Below are 27,807 nucleotides of genomic sequence, written 5' to 3'. Positions count from 1 at the left end.
ATCGACTTGTGCACCGATATATACTACCTCTTTTTCTTTTTCCTTGTTGAACCCTTCACTAATTTACAGAACTTTCACAAACCGCGTCCAAATCAGATTCTAGAAGTCCTTATTGATGAAGTCACTGCCCCATTCAGATAAAGTCACCGCCGGCTGTAGCAGACTTATTGACTGCAAGACAGGTCTGCCTGTAATATACACAGGTACATGGCCATTGCTGCCTGTAATATACACATGTACATAGCATTGCTGCCTGTAATATACACAGGTACATGGCATTGCTGCCTGTAATACACACAGGTACATGGCATTGCTGCCTGTAATACGCACAGGTACATGGCATTGCTGCCTGTAATACGCACAGGTACATGGCATTGCTGCCTGTAATACGCACAGGTACATGGCATTGCTGCCTGTAATACGCACAGGTACATGGCATTGCTGCCTGTAATACGCACAGGTACATGGCATTGCTGACTGTAATACGCACAGGTACATGGCATTGCCGACTGTAATACGCACAGGTACATGGCATTGCCGCCTGTAATACACACAGGTACATGGCATTGCCGACTGTATTACACACAGGTACATAGCATTGCTGCCTGTAATACACACAGGTACATGGCATTTCTGCCTGTAATACGCACAGGTACATGGCATTGCTGCCTGTAATACGCACAGGTACATGGCATTGCTGCCTGTAATACGCACAGGTACATGGCATTGCTGCCTGTAATACGCACAGATACATGGCATTGCTGCCTGTAATACGCACAGGTACATGGCATTGCTGCCTGTAATACGCACAGGTACATGGCATTGCTGACTGTAATACGCACAGGTACATGGCATTGCCGACTGTAATACGCACAGGTACATGGCATTGCCGCCTGTAATACGCACAGGTACATGGCATTGCCGACTGTATTACACACAGGTACATGGCATTGCTGCCTGTAATACGCACAGGTACATGGCATTGCTGCCTGTAATACGCACAGGTACATGGCATTGCTGACTGTATTACGCACAGGTACATGGCATTGCTGCCTGTAATACGCACAGGTACATGGCATTGCTGACTGTATTACGCACAGGTACATGGCATTGCTGCCTGTAATACACACAGGTACATGGCATTGCTGACTGTAATATACACAGGTACATGGCATTGCTGCCTGTAATACACACAGGTACATACTGTAGCATTAGGAACTTTGCCTCATAGTTAGTGTGAAATAAAGTCACTACAAAGGACAGAGTACAGGAGGTGCCCATAAACTGCAGTAGCTGTAGAGTCAGATGCTAGAGGCCCGTGATGACTTATGAAATACATGTACACTAGAATAGGCCGATCCGTGTCTCTATCACCGTCTGGGGTCACAAAAGTTTTAGCTGAACCCTTCACCCACCAGCCCCATCCTAGTTCATAACCTTTTTTATTTCCTTGGAGGGCTTTTTTGCTTGAAAGTATTGTGATGCAACCGCCATAGTCCCTAGGATTTAGTGACATCACTCAGGCACGAGGCGCATATTGCTCAGGGCAACAGCGTGTAAGCGATAGCTGCATTTTGTAATTATGTCTGTGCTGGGTCTATGATTAAGCCAAAGCCGTATTTCTATACAGAAATGGCTGATTAGCAGATGAAGGCAAAATCAGTGCACAATTCAAATGTTAAAGGATTTGATGCATTACATGTAATATGTTTCTCTGCTATTCTTATCATAATGTTGGATAACGTTTCCCTGCACATCTGAGAGCAGCTGTACTGGGTTTTATAGCCGTGGTTACACAATAACACACAATAACACACAATAAAACGTCTTCATATCTATAGAAAGCTGGATAGAGAACCAGCAGACTCCCAGGGAGATGGGGAACGCAGGGCAAAGCATGTGTGGTACTAATGTAGCCAGCATGCCCTGTGAGGAGACCACAGCATATTTAGTCTGTAAGACAATATTTGGGGTCTTAAGCAAGTCTAGTCAGGATCATAACTACCTAGCGCAGGGGGTGTGACCACAGTCAGGATCATAACTGCCTAGCGCAGGGGGTGTGACCACAGTCAGGATCATCACTACCTAGCGCAGGGGGTGTGACCACAGTCAGGATCATAACTGCCTAGCGCAGGGGGTGTGACCACAGTCAGGATCATAACTGCCTAGCGCAGGGGGTGTGACCAAGCCCTTACTACAATTCTCCAAGGTCCTGAGACGTACGCCGATCCTTCGGCTTTTATGTCGTCATCTTGATTTACATTACCGGCACAGATATTTCTGCTGGCTTGTACTGCACCTATTCCTGGTGCTCTGTGCTACCATACATATGTCAGGGGGTCTCCAGAAACCAGTCTTCGCTGCTGCCCCAAAGGCTGTTTGTATGGTACATCTGATGGCCACAACACATGGTATAGCTCTTGTTTCTAATGACCCTGTTACCCCAGATGCCTCCATGAGTCTGGATTCTGTGAATATAAGTTCTGGGTATAAGGTTGCTATTGTCAGCAGCAGATTGCTCTGGATGAACCAGGGACACACGAGCGCCGTACAAGTCATATCTTTATATCTCTCCTATTCCACCTCAGAAATACCCGCAGCCCAAAGGGCAGAAGAAGAAGAAGATGGTGAAATATGGTATGGGCGGCCTGATCATCCTCTTCCTGATCTGCATCATTTGGTTCCCCCTGCTCTTCATGTCTTTGGTGCGCTCCGTTGTGGGAGTGGTCAACTATCCAATTGATGTGACTGTTACAATTAAACTTGGAGGGTACGAGGTAAGTAAGAATGGCTGCTGGGATTTGTACTAATGGAGGAGGTGTAAATAATCAGATAATTTAGCATAAATGTCCCCCTCCTCCATTATCCCCCCCTCCTCCATCACTCCCCCTCCTCATTTACCCCCCTCCTCTTCAGCCCTTTCCTGCGTTACCCATCATTTCTTTCTCTCTCTCTCCATATCAACTGGATTTTGTTTCTCTTCCCAGCCCCTGTTCACCATGAGCGCTCAGCAGCAATCCATCCAGCCCTTCACCCCACAGGAGTACGAGGCGCTCACCTATGAATTTGAAAGACAGCCAGTGAGTATACAGCGCAGACAGCAGTAGTGGAAACCCAGAGCACTGGGAGTTTTCGTCTACAATAAAGAAAAAGGTCTCCACACACTAGAATTACAGGGGAAGGCCTTACAGATCGAAGCACAGACCTTGGGCCTGATTCCGCTTCGCACGTAAGTGGCCGGGAAGCTGTGCAGGCGCCGGACACGTACTGTGCATGTGCAGTACAGGTCTGCGTGATCGCACGCAGTCCGGCAGCAGACTTCCAGCGATTGATAGACTACTGCCATTTCTGTGTGGGGAGGGGGCGGCGACGGCCTCTGTTTTTCCCAAAACAATTTCAGCAGTGTCTCCATGTTTTAGAAATTCTCTTATTATAGAACTGCTAAAGTCATGAACCCTGTCACGTTCCGCCTGTCCATTCTCTCTTCTAAGATGGCTACAGATGTGTCCTCATACAACCAGTCTCAATGCACCATGTGGGGTGAGATGTCTGGCGCAAGTGAGCTGACCGGTCCCGCGCGACTCTGCTAGCGTCGAGCGTCTTTTTAAAAAAAATTTAAATGCGTCTAATTTGCGATGCGATGCGCCTAGGACGCACCAGCAGGCTGTGCTGATTAATGTGACATGTGACACTTGTCTATCTGTGTGCAGCTGAGTCTGTAAACAGAACTTGGCGTGGAAAAAAAACGCGGCCACTGATCTTAGCACTTCGTATGCTGATTGAGAGACTCGGTCGCATACAGATATACAAGTGACGCATATTTTAATTAATCAGCACAGTCTGCTGGTGCTTCCCAGTGGCATCGTGTTGCGTCTCAGACGCATTTTCGGCAAAGACTGGAAAATGACGCCCGGCGCTAGCAGAGTAGCACGGGACCTGGCGCGCTGAGCGGGGCTGTTTGGCACGACTGTAGCAGTGATGTATGAGGACACATCTGTACGTTCAGCTCTTCTAGTCTTTCATGATGGGGCTTGTTGTGCCTCCCCGGCACCATATTAGTGACCCTTCTCTGAATTCTGTTTCTCTTAATGTATTTTTGGAGATAGGGGCCTGATTCTGAGTGACTCCCCTGACGCCCATGACCCTCCCATTACACGTCCGCGACACTCCCAGTACATGGATTTTTTTTTTGCGTTCACTTCAGGCCGCCTCCCAGTCACCGCCCAGGAGCGCCCATGGTTTTTCCTCTCCATCTCTGAGTCCGTCTGTCCTGATCGCAGCAGCACATTTATGCGCACGCTCTGTGTAACGCCTGCGGAGTTGGAGTTTTCAGGAATTTTCGCCCATGCGCAGTGGCAAATAATCACTCAACTACGTTATTATCGGTATTGCGTTCAAATTGCGTGCACTGCTAAATCAGGCGCCCTATGTGTTTGTTTAACCCCCTTCTAGGGTATCAACCCTGTTACAGATCTGTAATACAGACAGGAAATGTTATTAGGCTGTCAGCAATTTCTCTGTCCGTGTAACAAGTATTACGTTTATAGCCCCACTGTTATGTTGTTTTGTTCATTTTTTTATGGTTTTGTTGTGACTGACACATATAAAGGACACGGTCACCCTTTGTTTTGCCTGTGGGCTCTGCAATCTTTACTCCGTTTTGCACTTTAGCAAGTTTTGTTGTGTGTTTAGTCTAGTTGATGTTGGCTTTCTATGCGGTCTTCGTATCTTATGTACATGTATAGCAACAGCCCCTTGGAGAACCAAATTGCCTATTTCTTTCATGTGATATCCTGAACCTATCTGGCGCAACGTTTCAGTGGCATCCAGTAATGCATATTTCCCTGTACCCGCCCTCCGCCTGCCCATGCCCACTGTCCGAGCGACGCACCAGTAATGAGTACTCTCCCTCCATCTCCTCAGTCTGCCATGCAGTTCATTACCCTGTACAGCTATGAGGACATTGTGACCGCACGAATAGAGGGGAACTCTGGCTCTGTGTGGGGGATCAGTCCACCGAGCCGGGACCAGATGAGGAAGGAATTGCGGAATGGATCATCCGAAATTACGCTTCGCCTAGCCTGGAACTTCCAGAGGTTAGTAGGGGAACAGCCATGTTCCTGCATGACACCCTCATGCCCATCATTACACCCTTGTACCCACCACATTATAGTAGGATTATCAGCTTTCTCCCTACCCATGCCCTCTTGCACAGGCCGGAATCTTGCACTTCTACGATTAAAGCAATGTATTTAGTAAAGGCCAATAACATTGTCGGGGGACCACTGCTGAATATGTGACTGTATTCTGTATTTTTCCACCATCTGCATTGATAGAACGTACATGTCATAGATTAGAAGCAATGTAAATTCTGTTTGTCGCTTTCAGGGACTTGGCAAGAGGGGGCACCATAGAGCACACATTCGAAAAACACACTAAGGACCTGGACCCGGGAAGCGAGGTGCGGATGCAACTGGCGGATCTCCTGGAAGGGACACGAGTCACCCCAGTGTGAGTGCACTATATCCAGCTGTTCACCGTCACTTTACTCTGTTCTGTTCAAGTGGATGGGAGAGCTTTAAATGCATTTATTTTATATAATTTCTACTTATAGAAAAAAAAGACCAGTCATATTTTAATTTAAATTTGACCTCAGGTAATCGTTGTGGAGTCTTTCACTATTAATGGTGATTTGTATTATCACTAAACAGTAAATGTAATCAATATCTCAGTAGACACTATAGATGACAAATATCAGTAATTTGTTGCCTGGTTTGAACTAATTGAGCATGTCCAGGTTTCTTAATACCATTACAGCATGGTATGGAGTTTGTATGTTCTTTCCATGTTTGTGTGGGTCCCTCTGGATGTTAAGGTTTCCTCCCACAGACAAAACATACTGGTAAATGAAGCACCTTTGATTATGATAAAATGTACATTAGTGTGTAGTAAAGAACTTAGGGCCTGATTCCAAGAGTTAGGCTAATGCAATCGCAACTGCAATCTCTTGCGGATCGCAGTTGCTATAATATGCAAACGCCTTCCAAAGCTTAGCCGGGCATAGGGACGCCCACTGCTGCCTTCTCATATCCCTCCGACGATGTACAACAGCGCCAACATTAGTAACATTAATGCAGATCAGGCAGCCACGCAGCTTATAGGTGAAGTCTGTCCTGTCTCACACACTGCGTCTCCCCTGACACGCTGTGAAGGCGAGCGCAATGGCTAATTTATGCACGCCTGTGGAATGCAGTTTAAATGATTTTGACACGCCTGAGTTTGCCTAATTACCTTTCCCAACTGCTGACTACCTGTCACTCACTCTGCGAGTGGGCGTAATCACAATACAGTCGCTCGATCTGTGTAAATATCGGCATTGCGTAAATCTCAGACTCAGGCCCTTAAATTGTAGGCTGTGCTAGGCAGTAACATTATGTGACTGCTTAAATATTGCTGCGTGCTATGGTTATCTATAAAAAGCTCATTAATAATGGTAATAATCAGGCTGCAGTTAGGACTGGCCTGTTACATGGTTTCAGCGGACTTGGGCCCTGATTCAGCATGGATGGCAATTACAACCGCGTACGCAGATCGGCTGATTGTTGCGTACTGTGTATGCACTGCGTGTGTGCGGCGACCGCACTGCGATTACGGACACGCTGTGGAATCCATCGCAGAGTGACAGGCCGTGAGAGTTTGGGGGGTGGTGACGGGGGAGTAGTTGGAGAAATGCAGGCGTGCCTGTCCGTTTGTACGCCATTGCATGGGCATGTATAAATTAGCCACTGCGATTGCCTACACAGCTTCAGTACTTGCTGTGTGCGACGATTTCTGAGACAGGTCAGAGCTGCTGTAATTGTGCGTGAGGGTCCGATGTTACTCGGTTACCGATGTTTACACAGGACTGCAGGGCAGAGCCGTAACTAGACTTTTTGGTGCCCTGTGCCAGAGAGAGCATTGGCGCCCCCCCCTTTCCCATTTTTTCAATAAAGACATAAGAGAGTGCACCTGAAAAAGGGCCATGGCCTCATGGGGAAGGGCCAGGGAAGAGATAGGGGAGACCATGGGGATAAAAGAAGAGGAAGCTACGAGTGAGAATGATAATAAACAGGAAAATTGACAGGCCCAAACAGCGCCCCCTGCCCTGCGGTGCCCTGTGCCCTGGCACTGGTCACACTTCCCTAGTTACGGCCCTGCTATGGGGTATTACGGATGTAAGAAGGCAGTAATGGGCGTCTCTATGCTGGCTGAGGGGTGGCAGACATTGGCGTATTTTCACAGCTTCATTGCGTGCGATTACGCAGTTGCGATCCGTGCTGAATCAGGCCCCTGGTACATTTCAGACAGGCCTTCTAGCCTCCACCACAACCATATTAACCCACTGTTTGTGTGTCTGCCCTGTGGAACGGTGCTGTTCATCTGCTCTTTATATTTTTACAGCTGTGTTCCACACTTGTTTCCAAAATACATTCGTGCCCCCAACGGTCCGGAGGCGAAACCTGTGAAACCGCTGCAGCCAGGTAAGATGATTCTGTGCAGAGGAGACACATGAGGCGGAAAACCTTATTTTTGTTCTTCGGTTTGATCCTAGTGTTAATTACATAAGAGCTATTCTATTGGAAGAAGCAGAAATCAATGTAAAACGGAGTTCTCACCCAACCGGTAAAACTGGGGAGAATGATGACTGACCGGCTCTGTCCAACCATCTGCAACTGTGAACCAGAGACACCACATGCCCCTGGCTGTCAGTACTGGAGAGATATCCACTGCAGACTGTGGGCAGCAATGTTCTCTTCCAATCCAGGAGTCCACAGTACGGAGGGATCTATTTAGAATACCAAACAATTGATATAAATGTCTAATATACAGCCCACATATTTTATTATAAAACCAGTTATGGGCAAAGGATAAAGATTTTGTATCCGACAATGAATTCAACATCTAGGCCAGTTCCAAAACGCGGTCCTCAAGGCACACGAACAGTTCAGGTTTTAGAGATATCCATAGTTGAGCACAGATGGGTAAATCAAATTGACCGAGTCACTACTTAAGTCACTTGTAGTCAAGTACAGATATCCCATAAACCTGGATATTCCCAAACGCGACCTTGAGGGCTGCGTTTGGGAACCTCTGACCTAGGCCATTACCTTTAGTGACTTGATCTGCTCCTACTGTTGTGACCAGTAAACCTGTTTTATATTTCCCATCTTACATCTGTGACATTTCTCTGTATTTATTGCCTATGACACCAGAATCTCAACACTTGATTCTGTGGGCAGGGCAGCTATTAAAAGCCCTACATTAAAATTTTTAGATCTGATCTATGGCCTGTTGCACTGGTACGTGGGGCAGATTGAAAATATGCACAGGAAATCTATAGGTTGCGCCGGCTTGTTTCCATATAAAAACTGAGTCAGGAGTGTGCAGTACATACAACAAAAAACATTTATTCTCAATGAAACACAAATTAAAAACATAGAACTTATGAGAATTAATGAGAGAGAGAGAGACTGCAATAAATCCGCAGGACACAATACTCTGCTAATGAGACGTGATCAAAATGAATAACACAATGAAGATAGATAGAATATTTGAATGTATCCCTTTAGCCATTGTTCCTTTATGGGAGACTTTAATGCAGCAGTTAAGGTGCCTACACACTAGGCAATATTTTACACTATTCGCCCAATTTCAATGCATCGGAACGAAAAATCGTGTAAAATATGTCCAAATCGTGAGTGACCACTCACTATCACGCTGCGCGTACCCGCTGGTCATACATCGCATCTCCAGATCTTGCCTGCTGCAGGTATGATCTGCCAATCTTGGACACGATGTAGAGCAATAAATTGTGCGCGATAGATCTTAAGTCCGATTGGACACTTTTTTGCACCATATCGTATCCAGGACTGCTGGGGAGAGTTCAAGGGAAATTGGACACGATATTGTATTGTGAGCACATCACATAGTGTGTAGGCACCTTTAGTTTGCAGGGAATACTGTCAGTTGACAGATAAAAGTGAACTCATTTGTATATTTCCCTTTATAAACCTGTGGTTTATGTATGAAGCATAGTTAGCAGACCTTTTTACGTTAATTCAAATGTCTACCGCAAATTATGCAAACTTTTAGGTTGTCCGGACAACAGAGTTTATTCCCGGCAATTTAAAGGTCTGCAGATCTTCTCCGAGTCACTCACGAGTTTGCATGCTGCAAACGGTATATTGCGGTAATGATCAGCGTGCCCCATATTGCATAAGACCAAATGGTCTTTTAACCTTCAGCATGTGCTGTGGGGCCTGACTTTGTCCACAGATTCTCCTGCTGTCGGCATTCGATGTTAGAGCCCACGCCAGACATAGCGGTATTTGCAGTGAATATCCAGCATGTAACGGTGCCCTGCTCCCGATGTCACCTGGGGAGACTAGCACAGAGTATGGCAGCCCAGCGGTGTTGTAGGTGGTCAGCGTTCTATGCACCCACGTTTCTAATGCGTTTCCCCATATGGGTTCGTCAGAGGATTGTGAGTAAAGAGCTCCTGAGTCCTGTGTAAATAGCTGTCTGACGGGAAAATCCTGACATTTGTAAACTCCAAACTTATGAAAAGAAGGGTAATTAAAATGTCTCAGTGCTGCAGACACTTCCATGGCAAAATCTGACATCGGTTTCAAGAAGGATCTACCTGGTCGGTAACGCGCGGGTCAATTGGTTGTTAAAACATAGTAATAGAACACATGTAACTTTTATGTGAACTGTGTAATGAGATTAACATCAAAGTGGCATGGGCATGTAGATATATATACATATATAGAGCCATCATAGAAATCCTAGCATACAATCCATGTCTAACTATATCTATTAATTGTCAATTATTAAATGGGTACCTCTATACTAATAAGGGAAACCGGTGAAGTAGGACCAGTATTACTCTATCTACAACCTCCGCTCCAGTCTCAACATTTCAACCAAAGGAGACCACATGCGGGAAGTAGGAGCTGAGGAACAACCACTCCACTTGTCCAAGATTGGACCAAGTAGAGTCAACGTCCCAGCTGAATAAAGCTATCTAGCATTTGTGGGCTACATGCAGAAGCAGTCGGTATTTATTTACCAGGCATGGCAAAACAAACTGAAATGTGTTTGCACCCCTTGCATTGCTGCATGGGTTGTCCAGGCACTAAGTGACTCTTTTCTTTTCCTTGCTCCCAATTCTGAATCAGACCAAAAATATATTGTTCATTTTCGATGAACTTCCATTGTTACAAAATAGTATCATCTCCATACTCCACTAGACAGCCTAAGTGTCTCTCACTAGTATGTGTCTATTATATCACTGGTCCTCTGGTCCTCTGTGCCAATATACAGAGTGCATTTCTGCCACTCAAGCTCTGTCTGCCAGGTAGAGAATCTCCTCCTCATATAGCAGCCTACTGCAGAGAAGTGGGATAGAGCGTGGTGGATATAGTTATACAGTTATTGTATATCCTTCTGCTCAATAATATATAACCTTTGAGAAAAGTACCCTTTCTATAGACAACATCCATTTATCCATAGACCTTCAATATTTAGGCCGAGAACGTACATCTAGTTCCTCAGCTCATGAATCAGTGTCTGTGCAGGAGAACTAAACTCAAAGAACTCGGACAAGCAGAGGTGGGAGCACGTAGCGGTTTGTAGAGCACATCCCTATTTAAACTGTATTAGCTGTTCTGTCTTTTACATTTTAATAATTCCAAGTAATCTAAAGTGTGCTTTGATGTTCAGTTATTTATGAACGGCCATTGTTACCCATCGTATACATGAAGCAGAGGCAGCCATTTTGCAGGGCTGTTTAATATTCATGAGCAAACAGCCTATCAATGGAGTAGGAACTAGTTACATCACTGCGACACATCACTGGCTTCGGGTGAAGTAATGGGCTGTCTTCTTATGGTTACCGGTGAGCACATAAGAGGCTGCCTAGGCTGGGTGTAGGTGACCTATGCAGTTTAATAACGCCCTTTGTCAGTAATGTCCCTCCCGTTTCCCAGTAGTTCATTCACTACACTGTACACTATGGCCCTCATTCAGAGCCGTACGCTCTGAGCAGAGTGCACGCTCTGAATGAGGGCCGGCCTCCATAACTATGGAGCGTCCTCCTGGACGCTCGTAGAGCTGTGGGTCACCACCCACAGCCTATACTAGCGTGCAGTTTGATGGTCGCGTTGGTCTTGACCATCGCGACCATCGAAACTGCGAGCCGGAGCCTGCGGTTGAGGTTTTCAACCGCAAGGCCAGGAGTGATTTTGGCTCTATCAGAGCCAAAATCACTCCCACTGACATGATGTCAGTGGGCCGGCTTCTGACGGAAGGCGTTCCCTTAGGAACGCCCCCGTCAGGGAGGCACGCCCCCGGCACGCCCACCAAAGGGGGCGTGCTGTCACTCAACATCGACAGCACGCCCCCTTTGATCAGACACAACGAGCGAAGGAAAGTCCTTCGTTCGTCGCGTCTGGCGCATGCGCACGACGGAGCTCCCTCCGTCGTGCGCATGCTCAGTGCAGAACATCGACCCACTTGCGAGCGGACAGTGCTCGCGAGTGGGTCTGAATCAGGCCCTATGTCCCTGATCTCCTCATACTTATTTGAATACATTTGCCATGTCAGCGCAGTTGGGAAATAACCATCATGGCTGCCGTATCTGGGGGCGCAGAAAAAAGGGGGTAATGCTGATTGTTTCCCTCTTATTCTGGCAGATGAGGAAGAGAGTTACCGGAATGTCACCGTGCATTTGAATCGCCACCGGATAGGAGATGGAAACACTACAAGCGGCTTCTCGGAGTGGTGGGTGATCGAACTGGAAGACTGCAAGAAAGATTGTAATATCCTCCCAATGGTTATATTTAATGACAAAGTCAGCCCTCCGAGCCTGGGCTTCCTAGCTGGATATGGGTAAGTACAATGTTGTGTTAGACAGCAAACTACTACTGGGACATTATGGCCCCAAACTACTCTTTTGGTGGAATACAGAACTTTATCTATCTGCTATTCTCCAGCCCCTTCCCAGTAACCCTGGCAGTCAGGACTGTATTGGCTGTGCTGTTATATACCTGGCTCTCATGTCATTACAACCTCCTTGCTGTCACTAGAGCGACTCAAGGCATCAGAGGCAGATGGGAGAGCCCCAGCTAACACCAAAGACTATTGTTCCTGAATAATTCTCCTGCTGGCATCTTCAAAACAGAGTAATACACATAATAATTAGTATGATTTTATGTCATCATACACTTTATTTATTCTTGTTCCCATTCCTTAATTCTAGAAAATTACTGATCTCTACTTGACCCATGAAAGAAAAGACCTTAATTCACCTGTACCCTCTACCCCCTTTTCCCACTGTTATTACCCTTCCTAACATTCCCCTCTGATCCGTCTTTCCTTACGCGAGTCTCCATACCCATCTATTATTTTTTTATCGGTTCCAGGTACAAACTTTAGTGGCCAGTCACTTTCTAACTATTCCGTGCAGTACAGATGCATCCTCATAAACTAATGTTGCAGACACCAAACCGCCCCTCTTGGCAGTGGCGTAAGTTCATCCCTAACGCCCAAAAGCAAGTTATAATTTGGTGCCTCCCCCCAGTCACAGCCGCTGACACTGTAATGTAGCACTTCACATGCAGACAGGCTATAGCTAGACGAAGGCAGCAGCTGATGGTCAGACATGGAACTCTCCACTAGTGTATGGTGGCTTCTCAGGTGCAGGGAACGGGTGCCATGTATTGGGTGGCTATGACGGTACACCCTGGGTACATAGTTACAGCACTAACTGGGGTGAATATGTTGTGGACAATGGAGGAGGTGCCCCTTCAGAGCTGGAGCCCGGTGGCAGGCGCCTCCATTGTCTTCCATAGTTTTGCCCCTGCCTCTTGGCACCGAGTCCCATGCGACTATGCTAGCATCAGGCATCTTTTTAGTCTGAAAATGCATATGAGTCGCAATATGATGTGACTAGATCGCACCAGGAGACTGTGCTGATTAATTTGATCTGCAACACTTGTATATCTGTGTGCGACTTACTCTGTACACAATATGTTACGAAAAAGCAGCCTTTTTTCCATGCCAAATTCCATTGGGCTTCGTATACAGACTCCGTCATACACAGATATACAAGTGTTGAATATCAAATTAATCAGCACATTCTACTGGTGCATCCCAGTCATATCATGTTGCAACAAAAGGAGAGTTATGGTAAAACTTACCCTTGTTAACTCTTTCTTCGAAGTCCATAGGATCCGCAGGGAGACAATAGGGTGTAGGTGGTACTCTGAGGACCGGACACAAACAGCAAAGCTTTTTTCTATCCCAGGATGCTCCGGTCCTTCCACTTATACCTCGCCCACAGCCTGAACGCAACTTAATTTTGTTAACAAGCCCAAGGCAGGCTAGGAGAGGAGGAAGACTGGTACACTGAAAAATCACACAGAGAAGGAAACAAGTGACCAAGAATAGAAACCCATAGAAGCCAGGTGCGTCAGGGCGGGTGCTCTGTGGACCCTATGGACTTTGAAGAAAGAGTTAACAAGGGTAAGTTTTACCATAACTCTCCTTTTTCTCCTTCAGGGTCCATAGGGCGCCACAGGGAGACAATAGGGATGTTCCAAAGCAGTTGTTAAAGGGTGGGGATGCTCCTGAGCTGAGAGGAGAACCCGGCACCCGAAGGAAGCATCCTGAGAGGCAAATGTATCAAAGGCATAGAACTTAAGAAAGGTGTGGACAGAAGACCACCTGGCCGCCTTGCATAGTTGTTTGGCAGACACGCCAAGGCATGCTGCCCACGAGGGACCCACAGAGCGAATAGAATGAGAAGATATTGTAGCCGGCACAGGAAGTCCAGTCTGCGTGTAAGCCTGTGACATAGTCATGCGAAGCCATCTGGCCAGTCAGTTTGTTAGCTGGCCATCCCTTCTTGTGGAATCCATATAGGACAAAGAGGGAAGCCGATTTCCTGATGGCAGTAGTAGGGTTCACGTAGTTCCTCAGAGCACGGACCACATCTAAAGAGGCCTCACATGCCGAGAGGGATGGTGATTGAAAGGCAGGAACCACTATTTCCTCATTGATGTGGAAAGGAGAGACCACCTTTGGGAAGGAAGATAGAGCGCGTTCGAAGAACAGCCCTGTCCGGATGACAGATTAGAAATGGGGAGAGACAGGAAAGCACCCCTAAATCTTATACCCTACGGGCAGATGCGATATCCAGAAGGAACAGAGTCTTTGCAGTGAGCCATTTGATATCTACTGAATCCAGAGGTTCGAATGGAGGTTCCTGAAGTGCGTGGAGAGCCACTGACAAATCCCACAGAGCCACAGGAGGGACAAAGGGAGGTTGTATTCGTAGAACACCTTGCAGGATGGTGTGAACATCCAGTAGAAGAGCAAATCTGCGCTGGAACCATATGGACAGAGCAGAGACTTGCACTTTTAGAGAGGCTAGGCGGGGTCCGAGATCCAATCCAGCTTGAAGAAAGACAAGGATTCTGGAGACCCTAAAAAGTTCTGGTCATAGTTTCTAGTAGCATACCACTGGAAATATGTGTGCCACACCAGGTAATGAATCCTGGCAGAGGCCGGTTTACGAGCTCTGAGCATGGTCTGGACCACAGAGCTAGAAAAACCCTTTAGATCTTAGGAGGGATGTCTCAAGAGCTAAGCCTTTAAAGACAGATGGGCCAGGTCCGGATGTAGACAGGGACCCTAAGGCAACCGGTCTAGTTATAGAGGAAGCTGGAGAGGAACGTCTACAACAGTGGTGTCAAACTCGGGCCCTTCAGCTTTTGTGGGACTACATATCCCAGCATGCCCTGCCACAGTATTAGCATGCCCTAATAGCAAAACTGTGGTACTGCATGCTGGGATGTGTAGTTCCACTGCAGCTGGAGTTCCAGAGTTTGACACCACTGGTCTACAGAGAGACTTTGAAGATCGGAGTACAAATGGTGCCTGGTCCAAGCCGGAGCTACCAACAGGACTGTGCCCCCTTCTTGCTTGAATGTCCGAAGAACTTGAGGCAGAAGGGAGACTGGAGGAAAGAGGTACGCCAAATGAAAGGTCCCCTTCACAGATAATGCATCTACGAAGGCTGCTTATGGTTGTGTCGTGAGGCCATGAGGTCCACGTCCGCTAGGTCCCATTTGTCCACCAGGAGCTGAAAGACTTCTGGATTGAGAGCGCACTCACCTGCATGCGTGTCATGACAGCTGAGGAAATACACCTCCCAATTGAGAATCCCTAGTATGAACACTGTGGAGATGGCCGGGAAATAGCGTTCGGGCCAGGTGAGAATGCGGGACACTTTTGCCATTGCTGACCGACTTCGAGTGCCTCCTTTGTGATTGAGGTAGGCCACTGCCGTGGCGTTGTCGGACTGTACTTGTACAGGCTTGCCCTGAAGACTATCCCGAGTCAGAGTGAGGGCCTTGTAAATGGCTCGGAGTTCCAGGACGTTGATTGGTAAGATCTTCCAAAGACGCTGGACTCCAGCCGAGGCGGAGTGCTGGCCGGTGGCTGCGCCCCACCCGCAGAGGCTTGCGTCCGTGGTGAGGAGTGTCCAGTCCTGGATCCAAAATGGGCGACCCTTGCTTAGGTGGGACGTCTGTAGCCACCAGGATAAGGCGAACCTCCGGAGAGAGGCCCATCGTCTGGGATATGAGCAGATGAGGCAACCCGTTCCACCTGGAGAGGATCAGGTGTTGTAGGGGCCTGGAGTAAAACTGAGCGAACTCCACCATGATGAAGGTGGACACCATGGGTCCCGAGGTCTGCATTGCAGCGTGAATTGCCACTCTGTGACTGGAGAGATCTGTGCACTCGGTGCTGTAGAACAGACATTTTTTCTGCTGTCAGGAAGATTATCTGAGCCGGAGAGTCCAGGAAGGCTCCCAAATGTACCATTCTTTGAGAATGGGTCAAGAAAGGTTTTTTCCAGTTGATCAGCCAACCGTGCATTTGTAGAAAGGCAATGGTTATTTGTAGATGGCGGTGAAGAATTTCTGGGGAGCTTGCTAAGAGCAAGAGATCGCCCAAGTATGGGAGCAGTCTGATCCCCTGACAACGAAGATGGGCTGCCATGATCTTGGTAAAGACCAGAGGAGCTGTAGAAAGCCCAAAAGGCTGTGCTTGAAATTGGAAATGTTGCTGTAGGGCAGCAAACCGGAGATACTGCTGATGAGAAGGTGCTATAGAGGTACATGTAGGTAAGCATCCTGAATGTACGTCTTGTAGCCCAGGTCTATTTGGTCCTAGGCTTGGAGGCCTTAGTAGATGCCGACTGTCGTGGAAAGGCCTGACCTTTAGTTTTTCCTTGGGGACAAAAGTACTGAAAGGATGACATCCTAGGCTTCATAGCAGATGCAGAGGGTAACAATGCCGTCTTGGAAGCTGCCAAGGTAGTCACAATCTTGTCCAATTCTGGGCCAAACAGGATCTCCCCAGAATAAGGCAGACACACCAAAACATTTTTAGAGTCCGAATCTGCTTTCCATGAGTGAAGCCAAACAATACGGCGGGCTACCACGGAAGTAGCAGATGCCTTGGAAGGTAGGAGAAAAGTATCCAAAACCTCCTCTCCTAAATAGGAGGCTGCATCTCTAATGTGAGATATGTAGGACAGCTGTTCCCTTGAAGCATCAGAGGGAAATGTATCTTCTAGGGCCTCTGCCAAACTCTCAAAGGCTTTTGCCACCCAGACCGTAGCCCTGGCAGGACAAGTAATAGCTCCTGTTAGAGAGTATATAGACTTCAGGCAAGCTTCCATTCTTCTATCTGTAGTCTCCTTTAAGGAGGTTGCAGTGTGGATAGGTAAAGCAGCGTTCTTAACTGTATGTGTCACGTGGGAATCCACTGCAGGGGGAACTTCCCATTTAGTACAATCAGCAGCAGGAAGAGGGTAAAAGGAAATCAAGCTTTTAGGCAGCTGAAACTTTTTACTATGCTTATTCCATTATTCACACATATGATTAGCTGTAGAGGTAGCTGCCAGACTCAGCACTGAGGTAGAGAGTACATCTACCAATGGGGGAGGCAAAGGATTTCGCAGGGAGTACCTGCTGTGGCCATCCCATAGGGGGAGCTACCACAGGGACCGCTAGGTGGTCCAAAATTTTTGCCAACACCTGTGAAAAAGAAGCCCAGGGAGCGTCCTGAGGAGAGGATGCAGGGGCTGAGGGGCCAGGTGCCGTATAACAAACTGCACATAGACCATCTTGAATGAAATCCTCTGAAGCTAAGCCTGCTAAAGAGGACTTGCAGGACACCAGAGTGGGAGCAGCAGGCTGCTTGTCATTCTTGCCTTTGCCAGACATAGCTGCAAGGATGATTGTAGAACACAATCTGGGACAGTTCCAGATATATGTACAATATGGCACAGTGTAGTGCGCAACACAGATATACAGTGTGTGATAGCCCTCACAAATACAGGTAGATGTGAGGTACAATGAAACCCCTATACCTCAGTATTCCAGGGTTATAATGAAAGAAAGGGAAAGGTAAACAGACAGCAGCGCTAGCACAAGTCACATATAATGCAGAGCATACAAAATAACTGCAGTGGGCACTAAATTCAACTACACAGACCGCAGTGGCTGGTAGGAAATAGTTCTGTATAACCTGGCTCCTGGAAGAGGTATACAGAGAGACCAGACACAGTGTTGCTGGAGACCCGAGGCAGAAAATGGCTGTCGTGTATCTCTGAGGGGGCAGAGGGTAAGGGAGGAGCAGCTCAGGGCCGGCAAGACTGCAGTGGAATGGCGCCCGGAGCTGGGGGAGGGGCCGCAAGACATTCTCCCCTATGCTGACATCAACCACAGGGTCCCTGGCCTAAGTATTCTGTGCCCTGCACCAGTATATTATACCCTGGTGGTCTAGTGGAGTCCCGGATGAACATCAGCGCCTTCGGTCTGTCTCCTGATACCGAAGGTAAGACTGCGCATAGACTCGCGCCTTACCTGTCCCCTTGAGTCCCGGTTGCAGTCTGGTGTCCGAGGAGCCCTGCTAGCTAGGTCCCCCCAGAGCCCCGCCAATAGTACCAAGCCAAGGGCTGAAGTCGCGGCGCCGCCAAAGGGTGATGGAGCAGTATTGCAGACGTCCAGAGGACTATCTAGTGCTGCTTGCTCTATTATACAAAATAAATCATAAAAATAAAGCGTGGGCTAGTTATAGCATCCCCACTGTTCTAATGGGTGATCCAGCTCCTGCCGGACACCAACGAAACTGAGTTGCCTTCAGGCCACGGGCAGGGTGTAGGGGGAAGGACCGGAGCATCCTGGGATTGTAAAAAGCTTTGCTGTTGGTGTCTCGATCTACAAGTACCACCTACACCCCATTGTCTCCCTGTGGAGCCCTATGGACCCTGAAGAAGAAAGACGCGTTTTTGAGCGAAAAAGACGCACCGCCCTAGCAGAGTCACATGGGACCTGGCGGCTCACTCGCACCAGGTATTTCTCGTTTAATGGCTTATTGAGGCTAGATGTGAGATACTCCCTGGCAAGGCATTTCACTAATTTAGTTGATCCTGCCCTGGTGAGGAGCTTTGGCCTGGTTCATGTGGAGCTTTTGCAATTGCTCTCCCTTTGCCGAGGTACTTTGGGAACAGACTTTCCTTTCCTGATGCGTGCGGCCTGCCGCCTGTGGCTCCCACTAATATATCACCTGATAAGACCGTTTTGCCATTGGGCCTGGCGTAGTCCATGCATAATCTTTTTTCTCATCTCCTCTGGTGATAATTCACCATTCGCAGAACTGGCAAATTCCTGCTGAAATTGAGTCTTGGATGGTCTGATTTGGAAAAGTTCTACCAAGGAAAGGGAAGGTTTTCTTGACCTTTTGGATTCCTATTGGCAGCAGGGAATAGGTGACTTTGTGCCATCCTTCAAGCTGGCTACATATTTTGGATAGCGAGAAGTCAGCTGATTCCGACAACTCTTGTTCAAAGAAGAGGAAGAAAGACCAGGTTTCCTTCCCCTCTTCACCCAGTTAGGTAGCCTATTTTGACATTATATATATATATATATATATATATATATATATATATATAATATATATATATATATGTACGAGATCTTATACAAGGTTCCAGACCTCACGAATGTTACTGCTTTATAATCTCCCCTATGTGGATTTGGTACGATTAGAGTCACCATCTTGGATGCTGCCATGCTTGCTGTTTGAGGAATGCTAGCAGCAGCTAAAATGGACTGAAGCCCGGCAGAGCAGAGAGAGGCTGGAGAACCCCAGCGGGAACCAGGCACCTGTGATGAACAGGGTAAATAGACAATAATCACTGTTTTTGTGATGGATCTTTTCTTGTTCCAGGGTTCAATTTCAAGTTGGTTCCCTTGAGGTAATCCGGTTCGATCTATAGTTTCTGAACAAGGTCTTCTTACTTCCTTGTCTATCTGTTCTTACTCGTTTTATTATTAGTATCTCAGATTGGCAGTCAATTTGTGTTTTGGCTTAGCTTCAGCTCAAAGAGTCATCACCAAGATCATGGGAAAGACTTAATCTTCTCAGATATTTGGGAGCGAGAGTCATCCTTTGCTTGGTTGTGTCACAAGTGAAGGGGATTGAGGCTGTGTTCCCGGCCTGGGTCTTGGATCTGTTTGGTTAGACTCGGGTGCTCTCTGGAGAAGACTGGGTCTAATGAAGTTCCTGCGCATGAAGGAACACAGACAGGTGGATCAGACGAGTGGAATTTGAGGGATGACTGGTACTCCAGTACCTTCTGGTCCTAACCAAACTCCAGGTATAATGGAGGACGGCTGGTATTCCGGCTAGGTCCGGGAGATACTGGACTCCAGGTATAATGGAGGACAGCTGGTATTCCGGCTAGGACAGGGAGGTACTGGACTCCAGGTATAATGGAGGACGGCTGGATACACACAGCAATGTAGTACTTGAAAAGTCAGCTGGAACGCTATATGGAGCACAGTAAGGGAGCTCACTAGACTAGGCTAAGAGTCCTGTTGCACTGGCAACAAGTTACTGCAGCAGAAATCCTTTTATTGAGGTTGCTGGATGCTGTTTGGTGGAGGCGGAGTCATGCGGGCAAATCCAACATCCGCGCCCATGGACAGGAGTGCTGCAGTCCAACCCCACAGATGCCGGAGCCAACTGCGGGTGCAGGAGAGAGGATTCTGACAGAGCCAGCCGGAGAGGAGGGAGCCGCTGCCGCACTATGAGTGCCGAAGACGCCGTGGGTGAGTGCCCGCAAAGGTAAGTGACGGCGTCTGGTTCTGAGGTCTCTGTGGGGATGTGTGTGACGGGAGGATCTGCTGATCAAAGTGATCTCCCAAGCTCCCATCCTTGCTGGGTTAGGAGGACATTTAAGTATTATAGTTGGATCATTGACTACTGGAGATCAACTTGTTTTCCAGCTGATGATCTTCCTGGTGTTTCTGTTTGATATCATCAGATGGTGTTCTCATCAGAGGACAAATACATTCCTGTATTGGGACTTGGAACATCCCTGTTAGCTCACAGACCGGCATCTGTTCTCCATTGCACGACCATCTCAGTCTACTTGTTTTCCTCCTTTAGGCAGTGTAAACTGCATAGTGCAATTTGAGGGTATTCCATATTGAGCTACTTTCGTAACAGTTTCCCTAGCAACTCACAAGCCAGTTTTTTATAAAATGCATACATTGCTCCGCTGGTGGATTTGGAAGACAGCTTGAGCAGTGAACACCCATTCTTCATCTGGGACTGGAATATTGTGAGTCTATGGCGCTGTACCTACAACTTTTAGATTATAGGTGGAGCCTTAGCTTCTGTGTAATGTGCTGGAATACAGAGCGGTTTTCAGCACTCCCATCTGAGGATCCTGTTTTGGTGAGGATGGACAATCAACATCCACTCAGACAATGCCTCGGTGGTAGCTTACCCAATGCACCAAGGATGCCCTGGCCATGCCAGATTACAGCAGGAGACTAAGGGGTGGAGCTAAAAGTTCCAGCCATTACAGGGGATTTGATCCTGCAGATAAAGAACAGCTTCCCAAATTTCTAACAGTCAGACCCTTCTAAGGGAAGACTTCCAGCAGACGGAGGACAGGTGGGGTTCCACTGGATGGCAATCTGTCGTATGAATTCAAACAGAGTGAAACACTTTGGCCTCAGGATAAGGGTCTTGATGGCATTTGATAGATGTTATATCACCTTTTGCTCTGCCTATTCTCTCTGGTACCATTGCTTAATGGGTACTCATATAGGTAAAAGTTAATTCATTCGAGGGATTCAGGTAGCACCAACTTGTACTAGGTCTTGATACATAGACATTCTCAGCATGGCTGAGGGCTCAGTGTGCACCTGCCTCCATAAACTGATGTCCTAGATTCATGATCTTCAGGGAGTATAGCTCCTTGGCATTTCAACCTGCTGCTTCACCGCCTTACAGCACCTTCCTTTCAAGCCTTTGGATTTGGTGGCTTTAAACTTGCTTAAATGAAGGGCTACCTTCCTATTGGCCATCTCCACAACCAGGAGAGCTTCAGAGCTCTGGGCCCTGTCTTGTAGGTTTCCATTCCTCGTCTTACATGAAGGCAAGGCTAGTTTCAAACCAAATTGTCTCAAAGCTTCAGCTTGCTTGGACATGGTACGTCCGGACTTACTGTATATCAGGAGGTCTTCAGAGTAATAGTGCTCCAATGACAAGTAGGCAGGGAAATGCAGGTATTTTAGTACATGAGCATTAATAAATAAATATGGTATTTCATGTTTGGTCATCCTTTTCAATGCCATGTGAGAGGGAGGGAGTCCTTCTATACTATAATATGGGGGATGAGAAGGAGCGCTGCAAATAAGTGTTATATTTGTGGCTTCTAATACATGAAACTGTCTGTCGGCATTTAAAATGTCACACTTCACAATGTCAGCAAGTCAACATTGATGATGATGATGATGACAACTACGACATTGTCAACATTCCCAGCAGGGTTAGTGTTCGAGACCGAATCAGAAGAAAACCCATGATGTTGCCATAACATCTGTGTTGACCAATTACCTGTACAGATGAGTGGAATTAAATAAAAACCACAACTATTGGACATTAAAGTAACGTATCTATTAACCACAAGTTGCAGCGGTTAAAAATCAGGACATTTGACAATTAAAACACGAACATTAAAATTGTTTGGTTAGATTGAACGGCATGTGATGCATTAAATGTCAGTGTTTTAAACTTTGTTACATCTGTATAATGTATATTTTTTGAACATGTCATTTATAAATGCAATTGCTAACCCTCTTCTGTGCCCCACAGGATTATGGGACTGTATGTTTCGATTGTTATGGTCATCGGGACGTTTGTGCGTGGGTTCTTCAGCGAGATTTCTCACTCGATCATGTTTGAGGAGCTGCCGTGCGTAGATAAAATTTTCAAGCTGTGCCAAGATATCTACGTGGTGCGGGAGCGGGGAGAGCTGGCGCTAGAGGAAGAGCTGTATGCCAAACTGATCTTCTTGTACCGCTCACCGGAGACCATGATCAAATGGACGATTGAGAATGACTAAGGATGGTGACAGTAAGTTACATGACAAGAATTGTGCTGGATGTAAATGCTGGATCTATCGGAATGCCAGAAGAAAGTGATATGAAGTAAAAAATAAATAAATAAAAAAAGGGGAGTAGAGGACATTCTCCATGACTATTTATGAGAGTACAGGAGGTTGACACAACCGATCCAGTGTAAGGAAAGAACCAGGTTATGTCTGTGAAACCTTGGTCAACATTTTGTCCTTAACCCAGAACCTCAAACACTGACAGACTGTGGCCTTAATCAGAATCTGAGATGCTGTCTTTTTCAACTGAGTACTTAAACTGACTGGAGACCTCATCAAGATACTCTCCACCCAGGCCAGAATCTTCAGCACGAAGATCCACGTTGCTGCTTAACAATTGGAGATTCTGCATCTTACTAAATACACAGCGAGTCTTAATCTGTGCCGACAGGATCTTGCTGGGGTGACTGTGAGTAGATTGGATTCAAAGAATGCCAAAGTTTGGAACTTTATCATAAGTCATTCTAGAACTTTTATGGTCTAAAGGAGCTTCTATTTATAAACTGTAACAACAACTTTCACTGTGGGAGATGTCGGTGTGCGTGCGTGCCATTGCACAGTTCCTAAAGATGGGACAAGATCATCCGGATAGCAGAGGTTCTGTGCCTCATACCAACTGTGCATTTAGAGTACTGTGCCAAGGGCAGTCCTCTAATGTGCAATATTACAGGACAGGAACCACTAAGGTTCTCTGCTCATTTTTCTGCTTTCTGATCAAAAGCAAGTTTTTCAAAAAGTTACTTGTTTCATTTTTACTATTAAAAATGGCATCTGTGAAAAAAATAAAATTGTGTCCAGTGCGTTTTAAACGGGACCAATAGGGGATTAATATTTTATGATGCATTAAGTATATACAAAACTATTGCAAATACATCTCCAAGGGCAATAAAAGGTTATATTACACCCCTAAGAGGCAGGAAACTTAAATGTGACTCCCTATTATTTTTGGCTCCTTCACCCAACACCCCCAAGTAACCTAGACAGAAGGTGAAAACAAACTTTGATCATATGTTGGTTTCTATTTAATTTTTGTATTCTATATACCTAGGAAGGCCTCTTCCATGGAACTTGGCAGGTGGGCACTTGGTCCCCTCTCTACATGACCAACCCGAGGCAGGATTCCTTCACCCCCACCTCTGTACTTGCTAAAAATCATAGCTCAAATAAAACCTTGTATCAAAGGTTTTGTTCTCACAATGACCCCAGGAGAAATTAACAATGTCGCTGTGTGAGAGCTTTATGGCTTTCTGGCTACCCAGCTTTGTCAGAGTAAGGTGTTGGGAACAGCATATCTACAGAATCCCACTGGTGGGCACCTGGTGCCCCCTCCAATGAGGTCTCACAAAGAACATACAGATAGTCAATAGTAATTATCTGCAAGCAGAGAAAGCCCTCCACCCGCATGCATTCACTGCCACAGGCCATCCCACCGGTTACCTGCGGCACTTCAGCCTGCCACTGTGTCTAAACTCCAGGATCAGCACGGGACGTGGTACCAGGGGCTGCCAGCGCTGGTTCCTTCTTGCCGCAGACCAATGACATTTTATGAAAGTGCTCCTTTTCTATTCATTATACACCCACCGTTCTTTCCCTGGTAACATCAGTGGGTGGCAAGCTGTGTCAAGGTAGTTGGCACAGGCAATAATTATGTTACGATGATCGCTTCCTAAATATCCAGAGTTGATATTATCAAAATTGGTATTAATTAGGGGTGAGCGGGTTCGGTTTTACTCGGTTCTTATCAACACTTTACCGCAAATTTGGCTCGATTTTATTCGCTATCCAAAACACATGTTCCGCGATAGCCAATAAAAAGATCCGGGTAAAACCGAACCCGCTCACCCCTAGTATTAATGTGTGCTTCAAAAAAATTATATATATATTTATTAATGTGTGTGTGTGTGTGTATGTATATATATATATATATATATATATATATATAATTACAAATCGATATTATTGACCTAATGCAATCATACAAAAAAACTTACAATTTGAGTGCTTTTTGGAAAAACTTTTAGCCAGTTCAGCGGCTAACTCCTTAGTTGGTCAGTCCAGGAGACTTTCATCTATGTATTGCTGGGACAACTGCTTGCTTATGAATTATGGCTCCTGGGTGTTGGACGCAATTGCCAGAATGTGTTCTAATTTTCTGTATGTAGAAGAACTCGCATCATCATTTTCAGCTTTCTGTTTTACTACAGAAAACCTCATTACGTCCAAAAAAACTTTCACTGTTTACAAAGTGTTCAGCCCCTACTGCCCTCTCCAGCACAGCTGTAATCTAAAGTAAGCACCATGGTTTTATGTGGGTAGTTGTTCAGCAAAGTGAGAGCTGGGCGGGGAGATGAGCAGCCATAGCTGCTATCACACAGGAGGGGAGATGAGCAGAGCTGCTATCACACGAGCGGGGAGATGAGCAGCCATAGCTGCTATCACACAGGCGGGGAGATGAGCAGCCAGACCTGCTATCACACAGGCGGGGAGATGAGCAGAGCTGCTATCACACAGGCGGGGAGATGAGCAGAGCTGCTATCACACAGGAGGGGAGATGAGCAGAGCTGCTATCACACAGGCGGGGAGATGAGCAGAGCTGCTATCACACAGGCGGGGAGATGAGCAGAGCTGCTATCACACAGGCGGGGAGATGAGCAGAGCTACTATCACACGGGCGGGGAGATTAGCAGAGCTGCTATCACACGGGCGGGGAGATGAGCAGAGCTGCTATCACACGGGCGGGGAGATGAGCAGAGCTGCTATCACACGGGCGGGGAGATGAGCAGAGCTGCTATCACAGGCGGGGAGATGAGCAGAGCTGCTATCACACAGGCGGGGAGATGAGCAGAGCTGCTATCACACAGGCGGGGAGATGAGCAGAGCTGCTATCACACAGGCGGGGAGATGAGCAGAGCTGCTATCACACAGGCGGGGAGATGAGCAGAGCTACTATCACATGAAATGATCTATACAAATAGCCTGCAGATACAGGACCTAAAGCTAGTGCTGTGTGATACGCAAAACAGTAGTTCTGATAGCTCCCTGAAGAAGACTAATAAAGATTTCCATTTTAAAATCCAATTTATTGTTCGATGAAAGGTTCCAATCTGCTTATAAATATATTTCCATTTAAAATAAAATAAAATGTAATAAAACACTAATACTGTACTCCGGTTTGGCCTTGGGGTGGTAGGGCGGAGTAATACAGATTCCCTTGTTAAGGAGCGTTATGGTTCATTGACTCTTCTTAATCCAGCCGAGGTCTCCGCCATCTTGTCACGGCACACTTTTTGTCTTGGGATTAATAATGATGTCTTCAAATGTCATCAGAACCGTCATCAATGAGAAATGCGTGTATCTCTTTCCTCATCTCCATCCTAATCATACAGATGGGGATGTTAGAGAGAAGGAAAATAGTATATAGAGCAGATATTTGGTGACCAGTCCCATCCCTTCATAGACTGTAGCGGGAAATGTTTCCTGTGAATGGCCGCACACATTTGTGTAGTGTTTCAGGAACACATTAGAGTTCAAGGTTTTGTAACGTAGACCAAGAGCTTTTATGTACGAACCGGCGGCTTTTGTAAGTCACCAATTCCCAGCGGGTTAAAGGTGTAAATGTAAACGACACATTCAGTCGGTATAAAGTCCGGCGTGATTTACAGGGACTGCAAGTGCCATTTTCAATTTTCACCTCCAACCTGCCAGGAAGTGGTGTCATACAAAAGCGGATTCTTTGTACATAAAGCCCCAAATTAGGGATTGCGGCTAATATAGTCTGAAGATGATCTGCCAGTGTGTGCCGGTCTAACTAAACCCACAACCCACTACAAGTGGCCAAACCGAAAGAGATCTTGAACTTGGGCTGAGGAGAAAAGGCCAGCATTGGTCTCAGGAGCAGGATCATCTAGTGTGTGTCCAGCATTCTCACACCCTTCATTCCTAAATGCCGCTTACTGAAAACCCTAGGCCAGTGGTGGCGAACCCTGGCACTCCAGCTGCTGTGGGACTACATATCCCAGCATGCACTGCCACAGTTTTAGCATTCCCTAATAGCAATACTCTGGCAGTGCATTACTAATTGGTAACGTAATAAAGGTTTCAAACCATTACCCATGTATCTGATTGTCTCCTGGACTATCTATGTCCAGCCAACTAGAGACACTCCTGATGTGGGATAGTCTGCAGGTGGATCTAGTTACTGCTGCCGTAGAAGGCACGATACTAAAGGTAAGTGGCTCTTACGCTGGACATACTCTGGTCAGATAAAGTCATTCAGACCGACGGACATTTTATTTGACAACCTGAAACTCTGCAGAAATCATGGCCATACACTGAGTTATGTCACAATGCATGGACACAATATCTGCATTCCTGGAAAGGATAAGTTTCCCCCTGTTGATACCCTGTGAAGGAACAGGGAGATGTTGGGCTGTTGGCCACGGCAATACATACACTGCCAGATGCTGCTGACCAATGACCAGATCAGTCGGGCAGGTTGGTGGTTTTTTCATGCCTGACTGACTGATCATTGCTGATCGGGCGCAGCAATACGCTATGCAATTATTGACCGGATCTGCCAAATAATTGCATAATGTATGCCCGGCTTTAGTTGTGTGTGAGATTTGTGGGTGCAGAGTCCCTCGGGTGGCTGTCACACCAGCCCAGCTTAGGGAGACAGAGGTGACCGTTTTTATAAGAGTATATGCTGGATCCTGTGAGTAGATACCGTCCCACAATGGCAAAGTCACTAATAGACAGATGCAGGGTGTGGCATCCTGGGTTCTTCCCTTCTCTGGCCTAGGTCTATCAGCTCCATATCCACCTTTTGGATAGTGCACTGCAGCTATTTTCTCTTTCTTTCCTCGTATGTCTGGATATGGGAAGCGCCCAGGGCCAACTCTGGCGGAGAAACATTTTCTTATTCTCAATGCCTTGTGCCCAGTCTATGGCAGATGCCCTAGGCATGGCATAAAGGCTGTGAATGAGATACCCTCGAGCCCTGATGATGCTAAGAAGCAGCAGGGAGTGGAGGAGGGTCTAGAGTGAGCCATCTGGCGGGCACTCAATATTCAGGACAACGGGCAATCTGATTTTCCCGGCAATTTGCTGTTGGTAGTTGGGTATGTACTGTACAGCTACAGAGCAGATAATTGTATTGTGCGTATGCAGGAGCGTTAGCTGATGAAAGTCTTCAAACACTCCTGGAAACAACGGTC

General features: G+C 46.7%; 2 protein-coding genes across 5 annotated transcripts in view; one reads left to right on the top strand and one right to left on the bottom strand.

The window, feature by feature from the left end:
* PIEZO1 (piezo type mechanosensitive ion channel component 1 (Er blood group)) overlaps nt 1-23,433 on the top strand; it is a 280,589-nt gene extending 257,156 nt beyond the window's left edge. Inside the window, exons 45-51 of one of the 2 annotated variants that reach the window (XM_088447336.1) lie at nt 2,589-2,777; nt 2,988-3,080; nt 4,924-5,096; nt 5,389-5,511; nt 7,441-7,520; nt 11,736-11,931; nt 22,294-23,433. In XM_088447336.1, the coding sequence (XP_088303462.1) occupies nt 2,589-2,777; nt 2,988-3,080; nt 4,924-5,096; nt 5,389-5,511; nt 7,441-7,520; nt 11,736-11,931; nt 22,294-22,543 (1,104 nt within the window). In that variant the 3' untranslated portion in view covers nt 22,544-23,433. The remainder of the gene's footprint in view (nt 1-2,588; nt 2,778-2,987; nt 3,081-4,923; nt 5,097-5,388; nt 5,512-7,440; nt 7,521-11,735; nt 11,932-22,293) is intronic. The other variant, XM_088447335.1, reaches the window with a different exon arrangement.
* Nucleotides 1-27,807, bottom strand: part of CTU2 (cytosolic thiouridylase subunit 2) — a 52,162-nt gene that overhangs the window by 3,527 nt on the left and 20,828 nt on the right. For 2 of the 3 annotated variants that reach the window (XM_088447338.1, XM_088447339.1), the window contains exon 15: nt 7,690-7,825. In XM_088447338.1, coding sequence (XP_088303464.1) covers nt 7,690-7,825 — 136 coding nt within the window. Of the gene's footprint in view, nt 1-7,689; nt 7,826-25,657; nt 25,966-27,807 lie in introns of those variants that run through there. The other variant, XM_088447340.1, reaches the window with a different exon arrangement.

This window comes from Taudactylus pleione, unplaced genomic scaffold, assembly GCF_031769625.1.
Source record: "Taudactylus pleione unplaced genomic scaffold, aTauple2 ptg000430l, whole genome shotgun sequence".
Lineage (NCBI taxonomy): Eukaryota > Metazoa > Chordata > Amphibia > Anura > Myobatrachidae > Taudactylus > Taudactylus pleione.
The sequence above is the reverse complement of the archived record's forward strand: the minus strand, read 5'-3'. Positions and strand labels throughout refer to the sequence as shown.